The following is a 13,024-nucleotide window of genomic DNA, read 5'->3' on the forward strand; positions in this document are numbered from 1 at the left end:
AACCAATCCATCTAGGCTCTTGATCTCCCTCTTGAAAATTCTATAAATGAGTGGTCTCTCACACCATTTAGATATCTTATCTCATCCTATTGTTATGTTGCTACATTCTATATCTAATATATCTTCATCATACCCTTATGCTATTCATTTAATTATTCAACATCTCAATCCTATCATCAAGCTACTAGTGTCATAAGCAACCACATTTCTACATCAAAGAAGAAAATTAAGTGGAGATAGGGTACACTCCACTTTGACATTATTTAAGGAGATATAAAGGTTTTAGGTGAAGGTATTGTGTGTGTAATGCATTTTTTATTTTATGTTTTTTACCTTTAATATTTTATTGTCTTCAATAATAAGAGTTATAACTTGCAAGTGAGAGAAAATGATACAACACAAACATGAGAAAAAGGGAAACATTGCAATATGAAATAAAGCCAAAAGAGAAACATTAAGATTTGAGAAAAGCCAAAATGCCTAAAATTAGGAATAAACACAAAATTGCAAGTGTAGAAACTATACCAATAGTGTTCACAAGGACAATCAACTAAGATGTTTATCCTACTTTAATTGATTCTATTTCACCTATGATTTACAAATAAAAAAATGTTGTCTCTAATCATTGTAAAGAATTTTAAATTTTCCTCAACTTCTTTAGGTTGGTGTTCTATTGAATACACGATGTTATTGAAACTTTGTGAGATAAAATGTAAATTTACATCAAGTATTTAAAATTATTTCACCAATTTCCATTTGCATTTCACATAAAAACTCTAAAAACTTATATGAGATTTTTATTTTATCTCACCTTATACTAACTATAATTGGACAAAATTACTAACTATTTATAAAAATCAAGAAGAGAAATATTGAAAATATGTTTCAATAGATTTTGGACTTCCTCATAACAAATTTTACTCCATTAAGGGAAGTGTACTAGTATTTGTTATATCTAACTTCACACACCCACAAATCCTAAATGATACATAGATTTCAACAAAAAAAAATTGTTGTCTCTATATGCGAATTAACTGCTTATAGCTATTGATTTAAAAAAATAAAAATCCCACCTTATTCTAACTATTATTGGACAAAATTACTAAATATTTATAAAAATCAAGAAGAGAAATATTGAAAATATGTTCCAATAGATTTTGGACTGCCTCATAACAAATTTTACTCCATTAAGGGAAGTGTACTAGTATTTGTTATATCTAACTTCACACACCCACAAATCCTAAATGATACATAGATTTCAACAAAAAAAAATTGTTGTCTCTATATGCGAATTAACTGCTTATAGCTATTGATTTAAAAAAATAAAAATCCCACCTTATTCTAACTATTATTGGACAAAATTACTAAATATTTATAAAAATCAAGAAGAGAAATATTGAAAATATGTTCCAATAGATTTTGGACTGCCTCATAACAAATTTTACTCCATTAGGGGAAGTGTATTAGTATTCGTTATATCTAACTTCATGCACCCATAGATCCTAAATGATACATTCTAGATTTCAACGATTTTTTGTTGTTGTCTCCATATGCAACACAAGTGCTTATAGCTATTGTTTTGGCTTTTGGGTAGTAACAACACACACTATGGGATCTGTTATGTGTGAAAGGGCCAAAAAATGATCATTTCAAAGTGTTGTTTGATACCTACTTAAATATGCCTCAATAATCGTGCGCTACAACCACGTAAAAAATTACCAATACTTATGCACAAATGCCTGAGTAGTGGTGCACTATGGATACCAATAAAGTTGCACAACTCCTACAATTAAAGTCTATAGATTCTAACTATTGGGGCTGCAAGTGGACGACTACTAATACATGTAAAATTTATTGATAAACTTTTAGTTGTCATTTTTTTGTTTCTTTAAAGTTAGTAATTGGATAGTTGGGTGAGCAATGAGAATGTTAATTGGAACATGGGGAACTGGTGCTCTTCCCCTAAATAACTTTCATAAAAAAACACAAATGTACAATATTTGACCAACAAGAATTTTAATATATGCCCACATCCAACAAGAGACATCGTACATCAAGTTCTTGCCAATGTGTGGTTAGTTTATAGTAGATAAATTAGAGATGAAGATAGAGGGGGAGAGGAAGAAGGAGAGAAATAGACAGAGAGATAGAGATAAACAAATAAACATATAAAGGTAGAGAGATATAGAGAGAAAAAGATAAAGAGATAGATAAGTTTATAGGGAGAGGGAGAGATAGAGATGAATAGATAGATAGATATAGAGGGAGTGGATGAAATAGAGATATATGTGGCACTATGATAGAGGGATAGAGATATAGAGATATAAGGAGATAGAGAGAGGGAGAGGTAGAGTGAGAGAGATAGGTAGAGAGATAGAAGATGGGGAGATAAGAGAAGTTAGTGTTATCAAATTCTTAATTTAAGGTATTAAAATCGAATTGAATTGAAATTCCTTTTTAATGTTTGAAAATGAAAAATACCAAATTTTAATTAAAATATTCTTGAGGTGAAAAGATTTATTTTTTATTGTTGAAAATAAGTGTTACTGGATTATAAATAAATATTGTTGTTAATGAATACAAAACGAGTGTCACCAATTTTTTTTATACGTAAGCTTTTAGTTTTGTGTTAATCAAGAGTGTTCACAAATTTTAATTAAAAGTGAGTGTAATCAAATTTTCATTTAAGGTATTGAAATTGAATTGAAATTCTTTTTTAATATTTAAAAATGAGTACTACTAGATTATTAATAAATATAGTTGTTAATGAATAAAAAGAAAGCGTTACTAATGAAGTTTAGTATTATTCACTTTCAATGATAAATAAATAATTATCAATATTGATTATTTATTTATTATTGACATTGATAATTATTTTTTATTTATTATTGAAAGGGAATGCTATGATTTTTATTGGTGAAACTTCAAAACTAAATAAATAAATAAAATGAATGCTACCAACAATTTTGATTTTTGAAAATGAATGTTATTAAAAATATTAACTTGTAAAAATGAACCATTACCAAATTTCAATTAAAGTGTTCTTGTTCAAAATAATATTGATAATTATTTATTTAATTTTAGAAAGGTTGAAAAAGAACTCAATCAATTATATTAATAACTCTACTTATTGTCAAAAGTGATTGCTCATAAATTTCATTGGGAACAATTCAAATAAATGAATAAAATGAATGTTATCAACGATATTAAGTTTTAAATATGTAATATATAAAAAATAAATTGATTTTGATTCTCTAATAAATCAAAGAAAGATAAATAAATGATATTTTTACAATCATTTAAAATAAAAAATTAAATCTAATTATAAAATTTTTACTCATTATTTTGATTCTGTAATAATTGATTAAATTAATAAAAATAAAATTGAATGAATACAATAGTACCTAAACAATAACTAACAGTATCATGAATTCAATCCTAGTTATTTGAAATAAATCCACACCTTACAAGTTGTCAGGTTAGTTGAACTTCTTTAGTGAACGCAGGGCTGCCATTATATTATTGCAGATTAAATAAGAGTACCAACACTCTAGAAGCAAACAGCTGGCACATGTGTTGATAATTTTTAATCTAATACCTAAACAAGGAACAATTTACTGGTGCGGACGTAGTAACAGCAATCTTAAACTGATTGTCAGCGAGAATAATGATATGGTAGTGTCTCATGAGCGCCACCTTTAATGGAGTAGGTAAGCCCATTCAGTTTAAATACAGAACCATAAAAGAGAAATGGCCATGAAAACAGTTGTACAACATTGAGCCCACAATGTTAATGGGAATAACACAATCAACTCGTGGCAAGTGAATATTTCCTCCTTTTCTCTACGGCTCTTCTTCTCCTCTCGCTTTCGCAGGAAGACCATGTTTGATCTCAGCCCTGCACTCCATGTGGACCTTATCAGTATCACCATTAAACCCAAAACTACTCATTATAAGAAAAGCAAGTTTCAGCTCATTTAACCAGCATTTATGGTGCTCCCTCACCTGTTATATATACCCATGAAAGTTCCATCCTCCTTGCCCGCCGAGGAATAATGAGGCAGAACATGGGAGAGATGGCGAGAGATGGAAAAATCCTCTCCATCTTCTATGCCTTGTGCCTTCTATGCGTATGCAGTTCAGGTAACTGCTTGTATTTCTTTTGGGCATATTTAGTACGTTATCCATATCAGATTTTTGCAATCTGTAATTTTGATCTCTGTTGTCTCTAGATTAGACTGCGTCTTGAATTTTCTTCATCTTTTATAGTTTATGTCTTTTGTGCGAATGCAGTTCAAATAGATATGGATATTTCTTTTAGCAATGTCAGATTTTCACTATCTATAATTTTGATCACTGTTGTTTTTATATTAGATTATGTTTTGAATCCTTTGTCTTCTATACTCATGCATTCAGATAGATGTGGACATTTTAATCTATAATTTTGATCACTGTTGTTCTAAATTTTCATATCAAACATTCTGATCAGTGTTTGATCAATCATCGAGAATTAACTCTTTTAATTCTATTATCGTAATAATGAAAATTTTATGATCACATTCCGTGATCTATCATCAAGATAATGACTCTCCAAATTCTATATTATCTTGAAAATGAAATGTGATTCCAAATACTTACAAGTCTAATCTAGAAATAACATTCATCAATATTTAGTTCAATTCCAATGATTTTGACAGGTGTTTTGTTGTTTCTTTTTACTTTGAGTGCAGCAATTCCAGAAGAGTACAAGTTCATGAAGGAGGCGAGCAGTGCGGCTGCAGAAGAAAGCTACGATTATATCATTGTGGGAGGAGGCACAGCGGGGTGCCCATTGGCAGCAACATTGTCCCACAATTTCAGCGTACTTTTACTAGAGCGAGGAGGTTCTCCATATGGGAATCTGAATATATCAAGAATTGAGAATTTTCAGCACACATTGGCTGATAGTTCTCCTGGATCACCTTCTCAGATGTTTTTGTCTGAGGATGGAGTTTTTAACTCTAGGGCGAGAGTTTTGGGTGGAGGGAGCTGTCTAAATGCTGGGTTTTATAGCCGAGCAAGTCCCCAGTATGTTAAAAAGATGGGGTGGGATGGAGAGCTTGTGAATCGATCTTATCCCTGGGTTGAAAAAATTGTAGCCCATGAACCTGCTCTTAAACCTTGGCAGGCTGCCGTTAGAGATGCTCTGCTTGAAGTGGGTGTTAAGCCTTATAATGGCTTCACTTATGATCATATGCATGGAACTAAGCTTGGTGGAACTATTTTTGATAAAAAAGGGAAGAGACATACAGCTGCTGATCTTCTCCGTTATGCAAATGGAAATGGACTTACTGTTCTGCTCCATGCCACTGTAAGCCGTGTCTTCTTTGGTAAAGGTATGATCTTGGATTTCTTTGTTTTGTGATTTGAATATTTGGGTTAACCGTTTTGGAATTTGTGGGTTGTTTTAATGGCTGGTTTATGCTCTGGTGCCTGGTTTTGAGGCCTTCTTGATGGTTTGAGAAATGGTATTTAATGGCGTCCTGGTGTATAATAATTGTTGAGGATGGTGGATGATTTGTTAGGTATGGTGATTGATAATTTACAGGCTGGCTGGCCTGGGAATTCGCCCAGTGATGTGAACAGCTGTTGACCACAGCTCAGATTTAAGATTATTGACTGGAGTCTGCAAGTTGTGGGAATTGGAAAGATTATGGGGGTCTGTGTTTCATTTAAATAGTATAGAATATTTTTGCCTGTCTATTTACGTTGCTTAGTTTACTGAAAAAGTCATGGGTTACATGCATGCATGGAAATTGACGGTTTGAGTAGTATTTTTTTCTAATCAGTTGTTTATATAGTAGATTGTTGTTAGATTTAGTTGTGTATATTATGATCAAAGTTTTAGATCAAATTGTATATTTTTCAATGGATAGTTTGTTTTTAGATTTAGTTTGTATATTTTTCAATCAAAGTTTTGAACTAATTTTTTTTAATAGATAAGTTTATTTTAGATTTAGTTTGTATATTTTTCAATCAAAATTTTGAATTAATTTTTTTTTAATAGATAGGTTGATATTAGATTTAGTTGTATATATTTGTGGACTGAAGTTTTGGGATCATTATGACAATCTAAAAACATACAATTGAATCTAAAAATATTCTTTCAATAGAAGTTTCCCATCACTTTATTATGATTAAAAAACCCATAAAATATGATTGAAAAACATGTACAATTGAATTAAAAAATAATCTTAAGATGAAAATTCATATCAACTATGATATTTAACTGGTAAAACTTGACTGTTTCTAAGTCCACCATGACATTTCTGTCCATTGTGAAAAAGCTTGTTTTCTTTGAACTGTTGTTTGTTGTTTTCTTTAGATTGTGGCTTTTGTCCTTGCCTTTTGCCTATATTTTTATTATATAAATTTGTTTTATTTTATTTTTTTAAATGTTATAAAATTTATTTTTTTACAAATTTAATTTATATACCTTTTTTTTTGTCTGATTTTTTACATGCAACCTCTAAACATTTCATTTCTCATCAAGTTGTTTTACTGGTTTTTCATTTCTAATAATATAGTTTTCAAGAAAATGCTATTTCAATCTTGCAGAGCTGGTTAGGAGTATATCCACAAACCAACCTCCAGAGATATTCCTCCCTTGGAGCTTCATTTACTTTGTTTTACAGAGCAGTTAATAATTATTCTCAAATTGTTGCTCTCTAACCAATCTTTCTCCTGATCAGTTCAATGATTTTCCTCACAGCTTTTCTTTCATTCTGTTAACAATTAAATGCAAAGGCAAATTCCAAACTCCAAGAAATTGGCAGACAGTTAGCTCATTAAAACAAAACCCACCAAAAATGACACACTCATGACTCATGTCAGAGTCCCTGATAATCCATCAACATCTAACCCACAATGAATTAATGTGTCATGGCAGGCAAATCCAGTCGGTCAGCTCGGGGCGTGATTTACAGAGACGCAAAAGGGCAAAAACATGTGGCCTACTTAAAAAACAGAATGAGCGAGGTCATAATATCAGCAGGAGCACTAGGAAGTCCACAACTTTTAATGCTCAGTGGAATTGGACCCGCAGATCATCTGAAATCGATGGGAATACCTGTGCTGGTGGATAATAAGGGCGTCGGAAAAGGCATGGCAGACAACCCAATGAATGCAATCTTTGTCCCATCGACTCGCCCTGTGCACAAATCTCTTTTACAGGTAGTCGGAATAACCAAAATGGGCAGTTACATTGAAGGTTCCAGTGGATTTTTAACCGCTGTAGTGCCCATGCCCAAGCACTATGGAGCCCTCATGAACAAAGATGCAGAGATTTTAGAAGGGGGATTCATTATGGAGAAGGTTAAGGGCCCTCTTTCCAGAGGCCTCCTGCGCCTGAAAAACACCAATGTTGAAGACAATCCTTCTGTGTCTTTCAATTACTTTAGCCATCCCCAAGACCTGGAAAGATGTGTGAAGGGAATTAAGATCATAGAAAAGATGGTCCAGTCCAAGGCATTCTCTGTGTTCAATAATGCAAATGTAAGCTTGTCTGAGATTCGTGCTATGTCGGTGGAGCGTGCTCTGAATGTGATCCCTAAACAGTTTAATGATACTACTAGTCTTGAGCAGTTCTGCAAGGACACTGTGAATACCATCTGGCACTATCATGGCGGATGCAGGGTTGGCAGTGTTGTTGATGGGAGTTATCGAGTTTTTGGTACCAAGGCCCTGCGTGTTATCGATGGCTCCACTTTTGTTTCCTCCCCGGGTACCAATCCTCAGGCTACTGTTATGATGCTGGGCAGGTCAGGACTTCTCTGAGCTCTACACATTTGATCATGGATGATTTTTGTATTGCGGCTTTAAATTTTGATTTGTTTAGGTGGATCGTCTGAATTCACATGTTATTTTTTTAGTGGAATTTATCTATTAGAAATAAACAATCTTGTTCCCGTTGTACATTTGAAATCACATTAATAGGTGGGTTTTACTGGAGAAGTGTTTTGACTTGTTCAGACTGGTTAATTGAAGTTGTACTCACCTTTTTAGTAGGACCCATATATTAGTGTGATTTCAAATAAGTGACCTTGCTTAGATTGTTAATCTGAAATCACACTACTAGGTGGATTCTATTGCAGTTTAAACAAAACATTCTAAGTTTTGACTTATTTAGGTGGGTAATCTCAAATCATATTCTACTTCTTCAATAGAATTCATCTATTAGTGTGATTTCAAACCAAGAATTTTGCTTACATTGTTCATTTGAAATCACACTAATAGGTGGGTTTTATTGGAGAAGTGTTTTGATTTGTTCAGGTGGTCATTTGAAGTCACACGCTTCTTTAATAGGACCCATCTATTAGTGTGACTTCAAATTAGTGAACTTGCTTATATTGTTCATCTGAAATCACACTAGTAGGTGGATTCTATTGTGGTTTAAACAACATATTTTAAGTTCTGACTTGTTTAGGTGGGTCATCTAAAATCACATTCTACTTCTCTAGTAGGACTCATCTATTTGTGTGATTTCAAACAAACAATTTTGCTTACATCGTTCATTTGAAATCACACTAATAGGTGGGTTTTATTGGAGAAGTGCTTTTACTTGTTCATATGGGTCATTTGAAGTCACACTCACTTCTTGAGTAGAATCCACCTATTAGTGCGATTTCAAGTGAGTGGGTCTTGCTTAGATTGCTCATCTGAAATCACACCAATAAGTTGATTTCACACTAATAGGTGAGGCCTATTAAAAAAGGAGTGTTATTTAAGATGAGTCACCTAAACAAGTCAAAACTTAGAATGTGTTTTTTTAAGTCCAACCTTAATAATTTCATTTTCTCAATATTACTTAAATAGTAAAATTAAAAGTAGAGAAAATCCCATAACGTTGTTATGCAATTTTTGTGGATTTAACTTATAGGGAGTGTTAGTTTCTGTGATTACAGATACATGGGAGTCATGATAGCAAGAGAAAGATTGGGAACAGGTGCAGGTGTGTAATAACAACCAATCAATTGTTTCAGAAAATAACAGATGGCAGAGTAGATGCCTCGTCATTGTTCATGGCCGCGAATAATAATTCAGTACTATTCCAGCTGACTTTGAATAATTTCATTAAATTTCCACATCTGTACCATTAGAGGGAGCACATGATATGTGTAACAGTAGGTATTGGAGGCATATTAAGGAGGATAACTGAATTTGGGTGTGTCAAAAACGGTCATTAGTTTAGCTGAAACAGAGATTCTATGAGTTTTCATTGGCGTCTCTACAGATTGTAAAATTGTGTTTTGTATTATATGCTTCCTGTCAAAGCAGAAGCGTTAGCAGAACTGGCAGAAGTGCTGCAAACAAGCATTAAGGTTTGTATTAGAATTGTCCTTGTGTTGTAATTCTTTCTATTCAGAACAGGAAATGTCAGTAACAATAATACCTCTGTCAAAAGGAGGACTATTTATTGCCTCAATATTTATATTTAACGTACATTTGGAATGCTCTATAGATATTTCATGGTACTACAACTAAGGAAAACTATTAATATGGAAGAATTAGATTAAGCTAATAAAATGATGTGAAATATTTTATAGTTATGGAATTGGGTGTACAAATTATCTATCAAATTTATTCAATAATATAATTGGAAATGGAAATGTTTTATGGTATCATTTTTACAATTATAGTATTTGATATATGAATTATCTATCAAATTTGTTGGGTATAAATTTTGATTTCATCTCTAAAATTTAATTAGAGTGGTAGTTTTGAAACATCCCATGATACTTCTTTTGGTGGGTTTTTTCGGAAATCATTCAACTTTACCAATAAATAAAGAACTGCTTAAAGATAGTTTTGTTTCAAATTACTTATTAAATTAATAAATAAATTAGATATTATATTTACAATAAAATTAAGAAATACATGAATTATCTATCAAATTTGTTGGGGACAAAACCTTGATCTCATCTCTAAAATCTAATTAGATTGGAGATTTTGAAACATCTCATGGTGTCATTTTTTGTGGGATCTTCGTAAACCATTCAACTTTAGCAATAAACAAAGAGCCGCTTAAAGGTTTTCTATGTCAAATAACATATTAAATTAATAACTATATAAGATATATTATATTTGCAATAAAATTAAGATCTTTACAAATCAAAGGATTTATAGTCAAGTGTTGGAACCACTTAGTCTCATGTTAGAGACCAAGTTTAATCACTTCCTCCACCTAACCCTCAAGTGAAAACTTAGTGTCCATGGGCATGCTAAAGTAGTAGTACCGCTTTAGTTGGTAGGTGTAGCGTCGTAAATTGTACGCACTTGCTAGGGTGGTACAATTTCACACCTAGTTTAGCACTCGCTTTGGCGCATTTTGCATTTTGCATTGCATTTCCCCTTTAGCACTTAATTAATCAAATTAATTAGGTCTAAGGTCCTATTTTATCATCTCCTATATCATAAAGTTGGGCCCTTTTCATTAAAGTGTGCCCCTTTCATTTTATTCCTCTTATACATCATTTAATCAAAAACTTTAATTAGGTCCTATTTTGAACTTGGGGGCTTGATTTCGGGGGTCAAAACATCTCGAAATCACCTGTAACTTTGGGATTCTCTCTAAAATCATCATATTCGACAGTCTTGAAAATTTGGTGAAAAGTTGTCGGGACCATGGCGCTCGGAGTGCAACATGGTCTCGGACATTTTTCCCGAAATTTTAGGAGCGCGATCCAATCATAAAATAAAGCTTAACCCCAAGAAATTGGCGGGATATTCAATCTCTAGGTCGGCCAAAAGTCGAAATTAAGACCTAGGGTTTCATATATAAGAGCTCTCTTTCTTCATTTGAAGGGGGGAAGAATTTTTGGCTTTCAAGGACCTTCTATGCAGCGAAAGAGCAGATCTTTGAAGACTTCAATAACATTCAACATCCTTCTATCAAACATTTATCAATTTCATTCATCCATTTAGGGCTTGGAAGACATTGAAGAACAATAGGAGATTACCGACTGAAGATTGGCTTGTACTCCTCCCTTGAGGGTTGGGTATGATTTCATGTTGTTTTCATGTCTTTGCATAAGTTTCAACATATCCTTTATTCATGCTTTAGATCACTTTGCATCTTGATTTAGAGCATTTACATTATCATTTATGAGCAATTAGGGTTTATTTTCTAGGTTGCTCTAGTTTGCTTTCTTGCATTTAAGGACCTTGCACACACACTAGGTCTGCACACACAATACATTTTACAATACAACTTGGCTATTCGTGGAGGTGGAAATCACCGAAGCGGGGGTTTGACTAAGGCAAAACCCTATATAGCCGCCCAAAACACCTTTTCAGATATAAGTGCAGATTTCGGGATTCAGACGACGCCGCAAGTTGCAGATCCGAAAGAAGCAGACTGAGACAGAACAACACACCAAATTCCATCCCAGAAAGCTAGGACAGGGGCGTGGGGCGCCCTGGTCCCTGGGACAGGGGCGCTGGGCGCCCTGGTCCTCCTGACAGATAGCATTTTCAGCATTTTTGACAGCTTTTCCAGAGTGCAAAACAGCAGTTTTCGGAGCAGTTTCAGGGGCAGAATCAGGACAGTGGCGCCCGCGCCCCTGTCCCGAACATTTTCAGTCAGATTTTAACTCCGGGTACGCATTTGCATTCTTGTCTTGTCCTTGTGTTTACAGCTTTCCATCATTTAAGTTCAATTCTGTAATCTTGTTATTAGTTCATACTTGCACTTTGGGGTTAGGGATTGAACTTGCATCATTTCATCTTTCAATTACAACAAAGGAATAGAAATCCTAATAGGTAGCCCGTGGCTCTCTCTTCCACAAAAAGAAGTAGCCAATTGTGTGATACCTCTAGGCTCTTTCGTATTCCACAAGTGTGTGGTTGAAAGTGAGATTAGGGCATGTTTGCTTAGTGTCACTTTTTCTCCCACACAGTAGGTAAGTAGGAAGTTTGTTGGTGATGTTGGTTGAGGATGAAGGAGAGACATGTTCAAGCCAAAGAGTGATAATAGGAAGAGGATAGATGGTTAAATAGGAAGAGGATAGATGGTTACCTTGCAAGAGGAGATAAGAGGTCAACATTCAAGGTGGAGGAGCATAGAAGGAAGGATGACAAGATGAAGGTAGATTAATTGCTCTACAAGATGAGATAAGAGGTGAGGCATTCAATTTGTTGGAGTGAAAAGGACAAGAGTTGGAGGTGTGCTAATCTTTGAGGAGATAGATCTAAGATAGAGACATACAAGTTAGAAGAGTGCAATGAGTATTGGATTGTAACTATAATGGTAGCATTTGCCAGTAAAGCATTAGTTTATGTAAGGTCCTCAAATATTAAAACTACAAAATATTTAATTAACTCATTTAACACATCATCAAAAATTAAATATTCTCAAATACTTTATATTAATACAAATAAATATTACAATTTTCAATGGAGTTTAAGTGCTTATTCCAGGAAAGCTTCTAAATTTGAAAATAACATGCCATAATAATCATATCTGAGCATAGATAAAAAATTATGCAACCCACAAGTCAATTTTGCCAAAATAAATTAGGTTTTTTGTGAATTGAACATCTAAATTTATGCAAATTAAGTGTATAAATGATACGTGAGCGCAAATATGGTTTGGTTAAATGCATACAAATCAAGTATGAGAATAAAAATCAGAATTAATGCAAGTACAATGTTGGGTTCACCAAATATGTAATGGATGGAAATGGAGTAGGGGTATTCACCAGTTAAGCCTTGTAAACTAGGAAATAACCTAACTTTCCAACCATTACATTGAAGGAAGGGAGAACTCAAATTTGATCGAATGTAAAGGATTGAATGAAGATCAAGTTCTTCCTTTTGTTGATTTGAATGTATTTTAATGCTAGATCTAGGGTAAATGATAAAGAATTGACATGAAACATCAAAAACAACAAGCCGCAGATACATAATGCAAACATGAGGCTAAATCTGAGCAAAAGAAATAGAAGAGCACCTGTGATAGTAGGTTCAGTTTGAATGTGCGGGATCA

The 13,024-nt window shown here is 33.4% G+C and overlaps 1 protein-coding gene across 1 annotated transcript; it reads left to right on the forward strand.

Annotated features, from left to right (window-relative positions):
* Positions 1-3,777: 3,777 nt before the first annotated feature.
* LOC131037300 (protein HOTHEAD) lies at positions 3,778-9,463 on the forward strand. Its single transcript, XM_057969378.2, has 4 exons — positions 3,778-4,143; positions 4,731-5,375; positions 6,929-7,799; positions 8,943-9,463. Exons 1-4 carry the CDS (start codon positions 4,056-4,058, stop codon positions 8,995-8,997), a joined length of 1,659 nt encoding a protein of 552 aa, XP_057825361.1. The 5' UTR covers positions 3,778-4,055; the 3' UTR covers positions 8,998-9,463.
* Positions 9,464-13,024: the final 3,561 nt, after the last annotated feature.

The sequence above is a fragment of the Cryptomeria japonica genome, chromosome 3 (genome assembly GCF_030272615.1).
Source record: "Cryptomeria japonica chromosome 3, Sugi_1.0, whole genome shotgun sequence".
In the NCBI taxonomy this organism is placed as follows: Eukaryota; Viridiplantae; Streptophyta; class Pinopsida; order Cupressales; family Cupressaceae; genus Cryptomeria; species Cryptomeria japonica.